This window comes from Mustela putorius, unplaced genomic scaffold, assembly GCF_011764305.1.
Source record: "Mustela putorius furo isolate JIRA1106 unplaced genomic scaffold, ASM1176430v1.1 tig00003869_pilon_pilon_pilon, whole genome shotgun sequence".
Classification (NCBI taxonomy): domain Eukaryota; kingdom Metazoa; phylum Chordata; class Mammalia; order Carnivora; family Mustelidae; genus Mustela; species Mustela putorius.
Genome location: NW_025422021.1, coordinates 7,660,635 through 7,678,785, shown reverse-complemented (window position 1 = coordinate 7,678,785; position 18,151 = coordinate 7,660,635). Strand labels below are relative to the sequence as shown.

Below are 18,151 nucleotides of genomic sequence, written 5' to 3'. Positions count from 1 at the left end.
TTGGACTAGACTTCTAGCTGTTTGTTGGTGGACTAGCAGTTGGTGGTTTGGTCTTGAGTTGATCAGAGCAACTTAAGACTCTTGGAGTAAGCAACCTGGTCTCCAGGCACATTTTTGGCAGTGAGTTCCAAAATTCAAGCTAATACGTATAAAGGATGATTCATAGATAATTGGAGGCTGAGAAAGATAGATTAACAACAACAAAAAAGAACAGCCACAATCACTTGCTAAGATAGAGGCAACGATGTGAAAAAATGTAAAAGATTAGATTTCTCAATTTACATTAAGATAAAGTTACACAGGTAGGAAAATATATTTGTTTACTTACTCAGGATACATAAGTTCAGTTAATGTCAAGCACATGTCCGGTACAGTTATGTAACTAGATTATATAACCTTTAGAAGTCTACCTGGTTCTCATTAGCTAAAACCTACCTTTTTGTAGGATTCCACTCCCTTTTTTTCAGCTAAGCACATACTGGGGTCTATAATACCCCTGAAACGAAGCAGAGGCTAAACAAAACATATTCGATTACATAAAATTTCACAAATTCTTCCCATTGATTTCCAACCTAGATATACAAGTTCTGTATCTCTTAGTGGTTTTCTTTCATGTTTCATAAAGTTTCAACTTCTAAGTTAAAAAAAAAAAGGCGTCACTTTCGATAACTATTTCTAGACCCGTCCACTCCTTCTGAACAGATATTCCATCTCTAAGAGAAAATCTCAAGTTTTAAAATAGAGAATACACTTTGGAAAAGCCTTATGTTTTCTACCTGAGTTCAGGAATTTTCCCAAGTGGCCAAAATAAAATGCATAAGGTGTTTCCTCTGACAACCTTCAGCAGACAAAGCCCCTTAGGCTAATGCTTTTCTCCAGAAATTTACTCTCTCTGCACTCCAGCATTTCATCACCATCTGATAATGGACCATAGATTGTTTTAAAAGCTCAATGCAAGTTTGAGCAGCAGTTTTTTATTATCTACAGCTAATCAACCACTCTATCCAACCACTAAGTCCATTCTTCTTTCCCTGGACCTTTTCTATTTTCTCCTCTTGAGCCACTAGTCAAAAATCTCAAAATTGGATTAATGTGTTTACCAACTTAGATCCTTTTGGTTTTTCTTGACCACTCCCTTGATCCATTTTATTCACTGCTGACAATATCCTCTAAATCTTAACTTTCAAAACATAATGATTTTCCCACAATTCTTACCTCCCACAAGAACGAGTCAACATGCTGATCATCATGCCCCAACTTCTTGAAGTCTCTCTTTCCTTACCTAAATCTTGCCTACAGTTTAAGGCCTGTCTCAGGTACCAGTGCTTCCCCCTGGTCTTCAGTCTCTGTCCTGGACCTCCTCTGGATGGCTCTGGCTTCTTTTGTTTCCTATTAGTGCCCCTTCATCCCATTCTGACTTCCTTGATGGCATCACTTCAGAGCCCTCAGGTCCCAGCACAGGGCTAAGCAAATCTGTAAATACTTGCTGAATGCAATTAGCACATCAATGAATGTCAAAGTTTTCAAAGTAAAAATATATTTTGTAACACACAGCGATTAATATCTAATTGTTCTCTTTTAGACCTCTTTCTTTTTATACCCATTTTTTTCTTTTTCCACACGCTGAATTTTTATAAAGCAGGTTACTAGCAGCACATTTTGAGTCAGCTGAACCGGTATATGAAGGTGAAAAAGGCACAATCTAAAGGGAGAACAAAAACTGGGAATAAATAAATATTTGTCAAATCACGAGAAGAACAGGGCTCAACGAGGAAATTTCAGTCCATTTCTGCCATTCGTTTGCATAATTAAAGTTACATATTTATCTGTGAATTGGCATTGCTTCTATTACCAAGCAAAAGATGGCTTTTTAAATTGACATATATGAAAGCAGTGACCTATACCAACAAATTAGATTTATAATGATTATGTCAACCATTAAGTTCTAATTAATTAACGCTTACAAATAAAGCTCTTGGGGGGAGGAGAGACTCCTACTATGAGGAACTAAAAGACAAAATTAGCCACCCACTGGGGCTCCTATTTTGATTCCTGCCGGGCTTCAATCCCTAGCAAACAACACAAAGACCCAGACAAGATCATTCTATTATTTAATGGCATATGGTTAAATGCTTCATTTCCTTTCTGTTTACAGCTCAAGCACTAGAGCATAATTATGATTAGTCGGAGTACTTATGCTATCAGCATTGTTTGAAGAATAAATTATAGGATTTAACTATGCCTTATTAGTATCTTTTAATGACAGAGGTAGGGAATGATTCTGTTTTGCTGAAATCAACATTTCACCTTGGTAGATTCTTCCTTTCTTCTCGAACTCATAATTCTTAAAGTACCTTTGAAAAGAATTGTTCTAAAAAATAGCGAGCTTCTCTATTAGTCTGTTAAATGCACTGCAGCCTTCTGCCACTTGAATATAGATAAATCATTTGAATATAATTTCATAGGCTTATAGTTGGCATAAAATAGAGAAAAAGGAACCATGAATGTCCTTTCTCTTTATTCATTAGCTTATCTTCTACTGAGCTTTCTCCTGAGTCACCTATAAATTGGACTGATACTGTGGAACAAAAGCAGTCTTAAAAAGGACATTTCTCATAAGATATGATGTTTATCTGTTAACAAAAGAGTGGAAATTCCTGGGAGACATCACACAACAAAAAGAAAGAAAGAGTCTTCTCTCCAGAGATACAGTCTTCTCTGTCCACCCTAAGAATGCCCAGAAGGCAGATGGGTAAGGGCAGCAATAATAAATCAGCTCCTCGAAACAGATACACAGTCCTATAGCTCCGTACTACCCCTTCCAATCTGCAGATACCTGAGAAAGCACTTTTGTGAATACTATTGGGTTTCTGGTAAGGTTATTGTCTACAATCTAATGTAGTAAGAGCTCTTACATTATTTGTAATTTTTTTTTACTTCATTTTTTTAAAGAGTTTCTTTCTTTGAAAGATTTTATTTATTTGACAGAAAGAGACACAGCGAGAGAGAGAACACAGACAAGGGGAGTGAGAGAGGGAGAAGCAGTCTTCCTGCGGAGCAGGCAGCTGGATGTGGGGCTCAATCCCAGGACCCCAGGACCTGAGCCGAAAGCAGATGCTCAACAACTGAGCCACCAAGGTGCCCCCATTATTTGTAGTTTAAAACCAAAAAATGATGACTCAAATTTTACCAGGATAATCATCAGGGAAATTGGACTAGCATATTGCTGGGAACATGATTATTACTCAGTGATCCAAAGTGGGACATAAGAAAAACAGTGATGAAGATAGCTGACTACATTTTTTTTTTAAGATTTATTTATTTGACAGAGAGAGACCACAAGTAGGCAGAGAGGCAGGCAGAGAGAGATGGGGAAGCAGGCTCCCTGCCAAGCAGAGAGCCCGATGTGGGGCTCGATCCCAGGACCCTGGGATCATGACCTGAGCCGAAAGCAGAGGCTTAACCCACTGAGCCACCCAGGTGCCCCTGACTACATTTTTGATTTAGAGATTCTGCCTTAATATGAAAATGCATAAGCTCATCTAATTGGTCTTTTCCACTGCCACTCATTTCATGGAATACCTTTAGAATAATATAAAGAGGGGCGTCTAGATGGCTCAGTGGGTTAAAGCCTCTGCCTTCAGCTCAGGTCATGATCCCAGGGTCATGATCTCAGGTTCCTGGGATTGAGCCCCGCATCGGGCTCTCTCCTCAGCGAGGAACCTGTTTCCTCCTCTGTCTCTGCCTGACTCTCTGCCTACTTATGATCTCTGTCAAATAAATAAAATCTTTAAAAAAAATAGAATTAATATAAAGATAAAGATCTTTGATTCTCTCTGATATGAATGGGTTACGGGCTAGTTAGGTCTTCTACAGATTAAATGGGTATGTTACATAACTGTGTGGCATAAGAGAATGCCTAGGATTTAGAGCCAAAAGACCTCTAAGGTTTGGAGCTCAGTCACATTAGCTGTGTGACCTGAGAGAGACAATGAAATCTCTCTAAGCCAGTCTCCTTATTTGAAAATAAGGATTAAAAATATCTGCCCTACCTCAGGTAAGTATATAAGAAAATATAAAGTTACAAATGTTAGTTCTGTTTAGTTGTGGATTTACTAGTCTATGAGAACATGAAACTATATATAGTTTATGCCTAAATTAAGATAATGTAATATTTGTTACTTAACACTATGATACTGAGCCATTTATAAGGTCTTTATGCCACAAATATCTCAGGTTTACATTATTTAATGCTCCGAGGAGATGGACTTTTATTTCCAAAGTGTTTTATTTCCAACGTCTTTATTTAAATCCTTGGTTTAGGAGCACCTGGGTAGCTCATTTGTTAAGTGTCTGCCTTTGGCTCAGGTCATGATCTCAGGTCCTGGGATCGACCTCCGCATTGGGCTCCCTGCTCTGCGGGGAAGCCTCCTTCTCCCTCTCCCTCTGTCACTCCCCCTGCTTGTGTTCCTGCTCTTATTGTGTCTCGCTCTGTCAAATAAATAAATAAAGTCTTTAAAAATAAAATAAATGCTTGGTTTATCCTAATTTTAAAATTCAATAACCTTAAAGGAACACCTTTATAGCTACTATTTATAGCTTAGTCATCTAGGAGCCCGGATTTTCCTTGCTCATAAACCTGCTTTACTCAGAGTTATTTAATTTCTAAGATTTAGCTCCATTTCTGGTAAGCAAGATGGAGGCGGGTCAAAGGAAGGGGAAAAAAAAGTATACCCAGTAGAATCTTTTTGGTGCCAAAGGTAAAATAATTAACAGTTTGGGTGGGGGGAGAGTTTTTAAACTACTGAATAAGGAATCTGAAAGTTAATGGTAGTTTTCAGTTGTCCACTTCCATAAATTTCTTTCAGTCTCTGCTCAGAAGATATACCTTCAGAGAGGCTTTTATTGACCCCCTATATCAAACAGAACCTCCTCATTCCAAGCCTTTTATACTACTTTATTTTTATGGTCCTTGTCATTACCTGATATTATTTTAATTTTAATTTTATTTTCACATTAAAATGTAAGTTTAATATGAATGAGGACTTTGTTGTAGTCCCAGCAGCTAGCACAATCATGGGTACGTAACAGTCCCTGTGAAGGTGTGCATGAATGTATGACTATATCCGTTAATATTCAGGTCCTTACACCATGACACATGGTCAAAGCATAACATAAACTGTAATTTAAAAATAAAAATATAAAAAGTAGCTACTAAGTAGTTAGTACTTAGGGTGTTCTGGAAAAAAGAGTATGTTCAAGATATTCCCAGATTGGTATGTTTTATCAGGAAAACACACATAGAAGCATAAAATTAGCCTGCCTAAAGAGTTGGAAAGGTTAAGAAGGAAATGCTGAAAAGGCAAAAGCACTCACCATTTTCGTTCTTATACAAGAAATTAACTTAAACTGAAGTATACTGACTTTCTGAATAACAAGATCAACAACAAAATTTAATGTAAAACTATGTATATGCCAAATGGTAAGAAAAATGAGGGAGGGAAAAGAAGTCACTCATAAGTTTCCACTACTAACATTTAATAACTACTTTTATGCAGACATATATCTATCTTTCTTATGTAATTTAAATCAGAAACTCATCCCTCTGGAGCATGAGCTTCTTTTGTGTGAATGGTGAGAAGAAAAAGAATATATTAGAAAGACGATTTATAAAGTTTATTTAGACATGACTATTTATTTTAGGTCAACGTTTGAAGGAGCTTCAAACTCCAAAGTTAAGGAAAAAAAGAGAATTCATCCTAAAGTAAGAAATACTTAAGAAAAAATATGAGAAATTTAAAAAAAAATTTTTTTAAAGATTTATTCCCTTTTGGGGGTAGGCATTGTGGGTTGATACAGAGATTTGGAATGAGGTTTTGTGATTTTCCTTTTTTTTTTAAGTAAACTCTACCCCCAATGTAGGGCTCAAGTTCATGGGCCCCAAGGTCAAGAGCCACATGCTCTAAAAATTGAGCCAACCAGGTGCCCCAAGAGATATTTTTTAGATATAAGTAAATGTCTACCACTAACAAATGCCTAAATAAATTAAAAGACTAAATTTTGCTACTTCCTAAAACACTCAGATTTTTTAAAAACTTGAAAAATAAAAAACAACTTACCTATAGGATATCCCAATGCAAAGTCATTACTTTGTGTGGCAAAAATAGGGAATAGTCCAGCTTTGCTAAATCGACTGTCAGGACTGGCAACCAATAAGGTTAATACACAGACAATAAAAAATACAGAAGCTTTGGCAATCAAGATACTGTATAGGAAAGACCAATCCACATTGGAAAAATTAAGTACAACCATATTTTTGAATAATAAAGCTGGAAGTGCAAATCTGGAGACAAAATTTCCCAGTCCTTTGGCCTGTGTTGATGTTATGACATTAGCTCTTCCTGCTATGTAGCCACAAAGGACAATGCCAAAACATTCTAGTAAGGCTGGAAAAAGCCTCGTTATTGACATTGAAGGTGGGTCATTAGTGGAATTAAATCTATGCACCACTGTTGAGGACAAAGTCTTGCTCATATTGACTGCAATGGTTAAGTTCTCTGCAGGTAAATAAGAAAACGAATCCATTTTCTTTCACCCTCCAACTCCAACCAGATTTCTGGAAAGAAAGGAAGAAAGATTCAGTGCAACAATCAATAATGAGAATAATTCTAGTTGAAAGCATACACTAGCAAACCTAGACTTATCAAATGACCAAATAAATATATATACTTTCTTCAACAAACACCAGAGAAAAATACAATGAAAAAAAAAAGGGTGAGAGTTTTTGCTAACAATAACCTCTTGTTTTTTTTTTAAGATTTTATTTATCCACTTGACACAGAGAGAGAGATCACAAGAAGGCAGAGAGAGAGAAAGAGAGAGAGAGAGAGGAGGAAGCAGGCTCCCTGATGAGCAGAGAGCCCGATATGGGTCTTGATCCCAGGACCCTGGGATCACAACCTGAGATGAAGGCAAAGGCTTTAACCCACTGAGCCACCCAGGTGCCCCAATAATAACCTCTTTATCTCAAAGGTGGGTCAGCTCAAAACAGTATTTTGAGCTGATACTATGTTCAGTATCAGACATGAATAAAATAAGATTAATAAATATGACAGTTGCAGGGATACCCCATGGCTTTCCCCTATGATTCACACTCGAGCTTCACCTAGTGGGTAAGAGCCTAGGGCCCACAGAGCCTCTCCTGAATGTCTACCTGCGTCCCAAATTCTCTGAAAATTTCAGTGCTCGAGGCTACATACTAGAAAGGACAGTCCTGTCTAGCCTGTGGTCATATCCAAGCAGAGGACAGGAAGAAGAGTATAGTAGAATATCACATAGTAACTTTATCCGGTAATTTTCCTCATCTGTGAAATGGCAATGATAGTACCTACCTCATGGGGACTTGAGATTAAGTCCTTATAATCACGTCTGGCACAAAGTAATCACTTAACAAAAGTTAAATACAACTTTTGGTAGCCCATAAAAGAGAATGAAAGAAATGATGATGGCATCCAACCGGGCTACCCTTAGCTCCATTTAAAGTAGCCTCATATATTTGCTTTCTTGAATGCTCCATAGTCTCTTTGTGTCACAGGGGCTTTGTACATGCAGTTCAGCATAAAATGTTCTCTTCTTTACTTGCCACTGTCTGTATAATAATATGTGTTCACCCTCTAAATCATATAGTTCAGGAGTTTCTTCACCACATTAGGCTTCATTAACCCCATAGCTAGGTCTTTATCAAGTAGAATCATGTTCTTTACCTGTAGGCTACTTTTCTCAGTTTATAATTATACCATGCATTAGAATGAGTATTTGGTTTATGTCTATCTCTTTCACTAGACTTTAAGTGCCACTGAAGTAGGGACTCTGCATGTTTTTGCTCACTGTTGTACCCCCACACCCAGCATGGTGCCTGGCACACAGGAGGCACTAATACAATACACAGTTATTATATATAATTAATTATATAATTATGTATATATACATATACATATTATGTATATGTTAATTATGAATGATATATTATTATATATTATATATATATATTAATGATGAATGACTAAAATATTAAACTTTTCACCTTTTAGTGGATCAATGTTCTCTTTTATGAACTATCTGGTTCATGGGCAGAAACCTTTTTTTCCTGAATGATAAAGTATTCTAAGTTTTACACTACAGCAACAGGCCCAAGACCAAAATGTTAAAGAACACAAAATGTGCTGTGAAATGTTCTAAAGATGTTCAGAAAATGCTAAAGCAAGAAAATACTTTATGCTAACATTACAATACTTATCAGACTCCTTCTTGTTGCCAGGGACACAATGAATATGAGGTTTGGGCAACTTTGCAACTAATCGGCTTTAATTAGTAATTTGAAATTAATATGGTGACAATTCCCAATTTCTAAGTGATTATTCAGGGTTGATCATCTAAAGTGGCCTTATATAACGTAGAAAGTAAAAGCGCCCATGATTCCTGAAATTTACAATGCCAAGGGGTAAGGTTTCAAACACCCACATGACATTAAAAAAAGACTCAGATAGCAGACCAGAGATCAGCAGCAACTGATACATGGGGTGTGGATATGATAATTTTCTCTGGGCTACCCTCATATAAACTGAACCATTTAAAAACCGTACATTTAATCTGGATCAGGACAAGTATTTTTCTACCAGGATTAGATAGGAGTGGTTAACATACACAAAACCTATAATAATCACATACTTGAAGTTTACCAAATAATCATCAAATTATATCCTGGGAAAGCTAATGGTTGGGACAGGTACCATTAGTTGAAGTAAGGAGCTGATAAAAAGTGTTAAACATTTGGAGCCTCTAACGTGTGGACTTAAAGAGGCAATGTTAAATAAGGAGATAAACTTCTCCAGTCTTATTTCTTTAAAGTTCCCTATATTTGTTTGCCTAGAATGTCACTAACTCATACTGCTCACTACCCTTTATTTGTACTACACTCACATATCAATGTTTTATGATAATTTTTTAACCAACAGTTTTAACTAAAATAGTGGTTGTTCACTGAAAAGAGCCAAATAGACCTGAACCCAGTTTGGGGACTTATAACTTATGAACTCTTTGGGCAAGTTAAATATCCTCTCTGAACCTTAGCTTCTTCAACTGTAAAATGAGAGTGAAAACCTACTTAAAGGGATATTGTGAGGATATGAGACTTCATACACAGCTTTTCACAGAGTAGGTCTTCAAGAAATGATAGCAACTGCTATTAGAAATGTGGCCATGAGAATGGCAACAGATGAAACATAATTCATTGTCTTATGCCCATTCTTCAAACTTGGTATTAAAGATTTCTCCAACTAAAACAGAGATGGGATGGGACATAGGTTTCTAGCTTTTATTTCATACCAAACTAAGTGGAATTCAAATGAATTCAGTTTGATCTTAAGTTGTTTTTAGCAGGGAAGGGAGAGATCTTCATTTTCATCAACGAGATGGTCAAATAGTTGACTGCCCAGGATTAACCTTACGTTAGTCAAAAATTAAAAGAAAAACTTTCAGAAGTAGTCTGCCCCTTCCCAGGAAGATTCTTTTAATGTTCCTCAACATCATAAAAGCAATACTTGCTAACAGAGGAAAGGTTAAAAAAAACAAAAAAAGCACTTACAAAGGTTTTCATCTCCCCGCACCCCCCCACCCCCCCACCCCCCACCCCCCCCACAACGGAAGAGTATATACTTTTTAAAGCATTCTTTGAAAATGAACAGGACGACAGCAAAGGAAGTTTTTAAAAAATTACATCCAGTCCTTCCATCTCATTAAAAACAAGGGTTGCTAAAAGAACAAACAAGTTGACCTGTCACAGTAAAAGAGTGCTCCCTGGCCACACTCACTGGGGTGAGGAGTGGAGAAATGCTATATACAACCCCATTGTAGCCACTGATAGCTGGTTGAGATAACTGCAAGGAACCCTGAAACTGTAAACTGCCATTGTTAAGTGAATATGGGGAAGAGGGTTCTGATTTATTTCAAAGAGAAAGCTTTGGAACACCCAAAATCCATTATCCTGTGGGAAAAGCATAACAGAGCATAATACTATTAAAGCACTTCAACATCAACAGTCACACCATCCGCCCACTCCCACCTACTTGAAAAGGACCAAATGTCCTCCCTAGAGACCTAGGGTGGGGAGTGCTGAACACTGCCTCTTCCCTTGTCAGCAGGGACAGACTTTGGCCCTCTAAGATAAGGATGTGGAAAGTCCTTAACCAGACTGCCCAGAGACCAGCTGCCACCCAATGCCCAGGCAGACAGCAGTGGAAGTGGAAAGGCAGACTGGGGTCTGTGCCTGGGATTAAAAAGTTGGTCTCAGCTTCCCCTGGGCATGGGAATCACAACGTCATGGTATCCGACATGCTCCAAAAAGGGGTAAGGAAGAAAATTTGGTGTAGCGCTCCAGGTACCCATGCAAAAGCTCCCAGAAGGGTAGACACTGAGGCCACCCCCTCGGGATAAAAAGAAGAATCCGAGAATGTCAGCGTGGGCATACGAGCAATGAAGCGCTCCTCAAACTAGGGTATGGCTGTTCTGTCACCGGAGGGGACAAGGGGTCCCTTCCCCTACATTAAGTCTCTCTGGGTGGCTCTGGAGGTCCTACAAGTGGGGCAGGCGCAGGCAGTGGACTGCATGCCGGGGTGCCAAGGGCGGGGCACTGCCCACCTGCCCAGACCTGAGAGGCGGGGATGGGGGCACCAAGGGTACCCAAGGCCGACCCAGGGCGGGGCAGGTCCGCGCCCCGGGGCCCCATCTCACCTGCTACGTCTGCAGCCCCGGGGCCGCGAGAGGGGAGTCGATGCTCGTGTTGGGCCAAGCAGGGAGGAAATCACCGTCATCTCCCACCCCAGCCCTCTTCACCGAGAGCTGCGGGCTGCTGGAGGCCGACTACAGCAGCTCTGTCACGTTCCGAGAAAGTGAGGTGCGGGAGTGCGGTGGTCAGGTCAGCTCCTCCCCGCGCCGGCCGCGCGGCCCCGCCCCACCCGCCCCGCCTCGCCTTTTAGGCCCCGCCCCCGCCTCGAGTCTTTAAGCTGTCCCGCCCCGGGAACCTCAGAGCTCCTTGGCCCCCTGTCCCGCCTTCAGACCCCGCCCTCCGCCTCGAACCTCCAAGCTCACGTCCTCGGCTCCGCCTCAGACTCCGGCTCCGCCTCAGCTCCGCCCCCGCCGCGAGGCTTCTAGCCGCGCGGTCCCCTGTCCCGCCCTCAGGATCCGCCCTCGAGGAGAAGTGGGGGGGACACCGGCTCCCCGGCTCCGCCTCCAGGCCGCAGACTCCGAGCCTCTCAGCCGGGAGACTTCGGCGGCTTGACTTCCGGCGGCCCAGCTCTCGCAAAATGGCGGCTCTGTGGGGACATTTCCAGTCTCGTTTTCCTCGCCCTAAATTCAGATGCGGAAGCCTCTCGTTTTGCTGCCGAACGCCCAACCTCTTGTGATCCGCTAATTCATATGTGGGTTTGAGTAGTCGTTTGATAGTGCAGAGTTTAAAAATCAGATCTGGGCCAGAATCCTGCTTTCCCTCTTTCCCAAGGGAGTGTGGCCTTGACCTTCCTAAATCAGGGACTAAAATGTCTATAAAGCCTGTGCACTGGGCCTGATTTGGATAGAATAAGCGCCTAGTCCCTGACTACTTGTGTCTCTGTTGTGGGGGAAACTACATGTTTATCCTCTCAGTGTACTGAGAAGAAATTTGTTATATTGGTGGAATACTTAAAAGCTTGAAATGAAGAGGTCCCAAATTTAGAGCTCCATTTTGAAATCCAAAGAAACTATTTGTATTAATCTCTTGGAATCAAAATTATGTCAAATTCAAGGTGTTTATGATATGATGCCACTTAATATCTCCACAGCATCTGCCCTTTGTAAAGCCTCTATTTTGCCTTGCCTCCAACTATTTTTTTTCCTTTTTTTTTTTTTGTCTGACAACTCCAGATATGTTTCTGTCATCTTAGTTTTTGTGCAAAGATACAAAAATGTATACTTTGAAAAATCACAGTAAGCTAAGGTTAAAGTTTCTAAAAAGCTGGAGAAAAAATGAGCAGAGAGGAACTATAGAAAAGTCATGCATTCTATTCCTGTTCTCACTTCACCTTTGTTCCCCATCTTTACTCTTAACTGCCTTCTTTTTTTCCCCTTGAAACTGACTACTTCTTTTTATTCTTCCGAGTGTATTATCTCAAGGCTAAAAAGATTTCTGTTTAGAAAGCATGAAGATTTGTTTGTTTAAAGAAATGCTGAGTTTTGACATTTAGGAGAATACGTGAAGATATACCTGGAAAGGTAAGTTAAGGTCAGCCTCTAGGAGGTTCTTTAGGTTAGACTTAGAGTTTGGGCCTTGCCTTATCCTCTGACCACAGTAAAACCATTAAATATGTTTTGACAGGAATGTGTCATAATGATTACATTGTTTTTGGATATGTAATCTGGAAGCTTTCCCAGGATAAGTTGAAAAAGAGACTGGAGGCAAGAAAAGCAGATGACTTTGGGAAGAACCTAGACACTAGGAAATGAAGACATAACGCACTTTGGAGTGATGATAATGAAACAAGTGGAAATGGCATGAGAGACATTATAAAAGAAGAGCTGATGGGACTGGATTACTGATAGGGCCAAAGAAGATGAAGGAGGTAATGGACTAAAGTCCTTACTCCATTACAGTAAGGAGAGGGAATTGAACTAGACAGCCTCTAACAGCCTTCCTTGTTCTATAGTCCAATTATTTTCTATCATTCTATTAATTGAAGATGAAAGGAAGAAATATTTCAAATGAGAGAAGCAGTTACAAGAAAATAATGAATTTGATTTTAGGTCTAGAATCCAAAATCTTGAGAAGTTATCTAATTCAGTCTCTTTCTTTTTTTAAAGATTTTATTCATCCATCTGAGAGAGAGAGAGAGAGAATGAGCAGAGAATAGGAGCAGAGGGAGAGGGAGAACCAGACTCCCTGCTGAGCAGGGAGCCTGATGTGGGGCTCAATCTTAGGACCCCAGGATCATGATCTGAGCCAAAGGCAGAAGCTTAACCAACTGAGCCACCCAGGAGCCCCTCAGCCTCATTTCTTGAAGGAGTTGTCATCGTCCTCGCCATGTGTGGTCCTGGAGATTCAGCAGTTGATCTAAGAACACCCAACTAATTGGTGTAAAAGATTGAGAATATAAGTGCTCATTCTCCTGTGGATTAACTGCTCCTGAAGGTATCAGCACATGTAAGTAGAGATTTCTGATAGACACCTAGAAAGAAAACAGAAGCTTAAGAGAGAAAGAATACAGCTAAAGATGAGGTTGGAGATATCTGTATGGAGTGGATAAGTTTCCTGAGAAGAGTAGGTTTTGGGGGGAAATTATAGGAACAAAGTGTATACAGAGATGAAAGACCTCATTAAAAGGTCATTCTTAGGTAATTACTGGTGACTTCCTTAAGAAAACCATTTAATTTCACTATCATCTGCTAATCAGTCTGTGAAATGCTGATCTACATATATTATTAACTGAAAAAAGGGAAGAAAAGCTAAAAATTATTCAAACTAATGGAGAAAAACTATATATTAATCTTAACTTGTAAATGAACAGGACCTGGACCTTCATACACATTGATACCTTCATTTCCCTCAACTCCAGCTGGTAAAGATTGACAGGAGGAATAAACTAAGTGGTTTGTATAATGGCAAGGGTCGTGTAGGGTACATTCTTGAGGCAGTGGGATATGTTGTCGATTCCTGGTGAACTGTACTTTTTTTCCAATTTACATAGTTCTAATGTTTGGGGTTTTTTCTGATTATTAAAGTAATAAATAATTATAAAGTATTCAGGTAATAGAAAAAGGAGTGAAGAAAGTGAAAAGTCACAACACCTACAGATAACTTTGGTTAACATTCTACTATGTATGTATCTTTTTTCCATGCATATGTAGATTAAGAAAAATAGGATCATATAATACCTATGGTTTTTTATATGCATGGTTTTAATAATGTTTTAAATTTTAATTTTTTAAAGGATTTTATTTATATAATTGTCAGAGAAAGAGCACAAGCAGGGGGAGCAGCAAGCAGAAGGAAGAAGCAAGCTCCTCACTGAGCAACGAGCCAAATGTGGGACTCAGTCCCAGGACACCAGGATCATGACCTGAGCCAAAGGCAGATGCTTTAACCAACTGAGCCACCTAGGCATCCCTAATCTTTTAAACTTAATAACACGTAACTAACATTTTTATCCATACACATAGATCTATATAACTTTTAATACCTATCAAGTATTCCCTGTTGAAATTCTAAGCATGATTCTCCTTGAAAAAGTAGCATTCTGGGCCATCCAGAGAGTCTAATCAAAGATCAGCAAAGAGGAAGACACATATCTAATATTTCTTTAAAAATATTTAGTTTCTTGGGGCGCCTGGGTGGCTCAGTGGGTTAAGCCGCTGCCTTCGGCTCAGGTCATGATCTCAGGGTCCTGGGATCAAGTCCCGCATCGGGCTCTCTGCTCAGCAGGGAGCCTGCTTCCTCCTCTCTCTCTCTCTCTCTGCCTGTGTCTCTGCCTACTTGTGATCTCTCTCTCTGTCAAATAAGTAAAAATCTTAAAAAATATATATATTTAGTTTCTTTAAAACTCCCCATCATGTTTCCAACAGCACCAGTTTCTCCTTAGGGGTACATATGATTCCAGAGAAGTTGACTCCACTTTGCCTTCAGAGGTGATGTAACTAACTTTGGCTATCCAATAAGTACATTCCCTCCCTTTGGCCCCAGTGATTCAGTCAGGGTGTGCACTGGCTCTAAAGTTGTTTGAAGCATGAGTCTTAGGACTTTTGCGAGAATACTGATGTTCTCTTGCTTGCTGGACAGGGGAAGATGCTGACAGCCATCTTGGGGCCATGAGAGGAGCCAGTCTTAGAATGATGCAGACACCACAGAAGCAGAGTGGAGAGAAGAAAGTAAATAGGTCCTTGATGACAAATTGAGTTATAAAATCAAGCTTCATCTGAAGCCATGACTGGCCTGAAGCCTGTGGACTTTTCATTCTCGTGAGCCAATCAGTTTTCTTTATTGTTTAAACAAGTCTGAATTGGGTTTTCTGTTACTTGAAATCAAATGTATAGAAAAAAATTCTAGAAGGAAATGCCAACAGCAAATATCCCTGAGTAGTAAAAATGCACATGATTTTTTCCTTTGAAGAATAGCTCCCAAAATTTCTACCCCCCAAAAGTACACTAATTTTTATCAAGCAAAAGCTTAAAATAAGTTATAAGGTATATATTGGTTATGTGGAAATGGTGAATAATGTCTAATTGCAAGTATTTTTCTAAAACAAATTTAAAAGTCACTACTGTATATTAAACTAGGTAGATATACAAAATCCACCGATGAAATAGAACAATTTAAGAGCACCGATACCATGCAATGTATGAATTTATACAAGGCTAAGGCTAATTTTTTACAAGGTTGATCTTTGTATCCTTAGTTGTTCTATAAATGGCTTTTGAATGATTGATTAAAATAACTGCCTACTAGCTATCAGTATGTTGAAACATATTTGTTCAATGGGATCTATTTGATATAAGCAACTGTGGGATAGCTTTTTCAGAGTAGCTGGATTTCTTATTTTTTTCCAACTTTTCACTTGGCCTGGGTTTATAGCCTTGCTTAAATATTCTCCTGGGGTGACTGGGTGGCTCAGTCGGTTAAGTGTCTGCCTTCAGCTCAGGTCATGATCCCAGGGCCCTGGGATTGAATCCCACGTTGGGCTCCTTGCTTGGCAGGGAACCTGCTTCTCCCACTCCCTCTGCCTGCATGCCACTCCCCTTGCTTGTGCTCTCTCCCTCTCTCTCATTATCCCTTTCTCTGTGTCAAATAAATAAATAAATAAAATCTTTAAAACTAACTATCTAAATAAATAAATATTGTCCCAAATTGTGGTGTTTTTTTTTTGGTTACTTTAAATGCTGTAATTAAATAATTGCATTTCTAGTCCCTGAAGATAAAGCCCTAAAAATTACCTTTTAATATAAATATAAAATATATATATATGGATGTGTGTTTGTGTTTTTGTAAATAATTACTACCCCTCTTTCAATCTGCTATTAAAATATTCTTATAGAGTTTCATTATTATAAGGCAGCTAGTTGGTGAACACATGGAGAGGCTAAAAGAGCGGCATTCCCAGAGAGGGCATGGCAGATTGGCACCTCTTCCCACATACCTATATCTCTTCCATCTGGATGTTCATCTGTATCCTTTATCATATCCTTTTATAATAAACTGGTAAATGCAAAAATTAATATGTATATTTCTACAAAGCAGTGAAGGAAAGTGGAATCTGAAGATCTCCCCGTGTTATTGATCTAATTGCACTTTGGTAAGGCTCAAATGTGGCTAAATAGGCAGAAGCTTTTATCTGGGCAAGCATTTAAGAAGTTAAGTAAAAAACAATGAAACCAGAGTTATTAGATTATGAAACTGAAAGTTAAACGACTTGGGTAAGATACGGTACAGAAATCATACAGTAGAAGCATGATGGCCTCAGGGGCCCATCTAATTTATTTCAGGACTTAGCTTCTAGATATTTATGGTTTTATTTTGACCACATTTATTTTTGAAAGGGGTTAAAGATCAGAAACATGAACATGAAAGACAAAAACAAAACAAAACAAAACCATACTCCTGGTTTTACTGCTAGTTTGCGCACTTAAAAATGTGCTCACAGACAAAATTTATTTTATAGGCTATTCTTAAAGAAAGGCTCATGAATGTGTAAGCACTTTGTAATTTAAGTAATCTCTAAGATGAAGAACTATGAAACTGGTCAATGTTGTAAAGTTCTATAAAGAGGAAGTGGAAAGAACTTCAGATTTAAGTTTGACTTTGGAGTAAGAAGTTCTTTGGCTGAATCTAGTTAATACAGGAGTAGAATTTTTGAGTAAATAGCTAGCTCAAAAGAATTCTAACACATCCTCAGCAAACAAATAAGCACAAATTACAGAAGCATTCTTCCAGTGGAGTATGTATGTCAGGAGTTCTAGTTCCCTTCCCTTTTTGGATGGGTGGGTACTCTATCTGTACTGATTTCCCTAGTATCCTCAGTGCCTGGAACAGTGCTTGGCATGCAGTAGGCACTTGATACTTGTTGACCTGCCAACTCTTGGAATGCCAGATAAGCAAGTTTGTAAAGGTTCTGTAGTTAGAGAATCACTTAGAAAGGAAATACCTGGGGGCGCCTGGGTGGCTCAGTGGGTTGGAGCCTCTGGCTCAGTGGGTTGGAGCCTCTGCCTTCGGCTCGGGTCGTGATTTCAGGGTCCTGGGATCAAGCCCCATGTCGGGCTCTCTGCTCAGTGGGGAGCCTGCTTCCCTCCTCTCTCTGCCTGCCTCTCTGCCTACTTGTGATTTCTCTCTGTCAAATAAATAAATAAATTCTTTAAAAAAAAAAAAAGAAAAGAAAGGAAATACCTGCTCTTATTGTACTTCTTCCAACTATCAACCAAAATAACTGACAAAGAGAAGGATCAGAACTCAAGTCTGTGTGGCAGCAGAGGAACCAGATCATTTTTGTGACTGACAGTGGCTGAAACACGATCCGTCAGGGGAGTATCATCTTTGGTTATGATATAGATTAAATATGATAAATAGTGTCCCAGTATTTAATTCCACAAGTATTTAAATGTCCCAAGAATTCCAAAACTTATTTAGGAACCAAGTTGAAAGAGGCCTGGGCACTAAATTTGGGGATGGTTGTTCTTGGAGAATAAAGTTGGGAAAAGTAAGCTTCTTATGCAGTTATTACTTTTGCTATCCAGGCTTCTATAGCTAACAGTATGATTAACTATATCCACAAACCTGGCTTCTTTGTTTTAATGGCCTAACTCAAACCCACATTACCTGTGTTTATTATCCTCAAATATTTTAGAAACAAGATGTTTATAATAGTGTTAAAATTTGATAAAATTCCTAGAAGGTTCTTAGAAATTTCATTTCATATGTTGCCTCAGTTTTTTTTTTCTTTAAACATAACGGTCTTTGTCAAACCAAGAACTAATATTAAGAGTTCAAACCCAATATTTGCCGTAGTGAATGGAACTGTTTATTATAGAGGCAAAAGATTATCCCTGAGGGCAATTGAAACAGTTTTTAGAAATCTTCAAA

The 18,151-nt window shown here is 39.1% G+C and overlaps 1 protein-coding gene and 1 long non-coding RNA gene across 3 annotated transcripts in view; one reads left to right on the top strand and one right to left on the bottom strand.

The window, feature by feature from the left end:
- The window catches only part of GPR155 (G protein-coupled receptor 155), a 42,352-nt gene extending 31,332 nt beyond the window's left edge, over positions 1-11,020 (bottom strand). Inside the window, exons 1-2 of one of the 2 annotated variants that reach the window (XM_004774372.3) lie at positions 10,789-11,020; positions 6,120-6,616 (exon numbers count right to left, since the gene is read on the bottom strand). In XM_004774372.3, the coding sequence (XP_004774429.1) occupies positions 6,120-6,585 (466 nt within the window). In that variant the 5' untranslated portion in view covers positions 6,586-6,616; positions 10,789-11,020. The remainder of the gene's footprint in view (positions 1-6,119; positions 6,617-10,788) is intronic. The other variant, XM_004774371.3, reaches the window with a different exon arrangement.
- Positions 11,021-11,110: 90 nt separating this feature from the next.
- Positions 11,111-15,527, top strand: LOC101686547. Its single transcript, XR_001176667.2, has 4 exons — positions 11,111-12,303; positions 12,407-12,650; positions 13,006-13,228; positions 14,861-15,527. It is a non-coding gene; the product is annotated as an uncharacterized LOC101686547 (long non-coding RNA).
- The last annotated feature ends 2,624 nt before the right edge of the window (positions 15,528-18,151 follow it).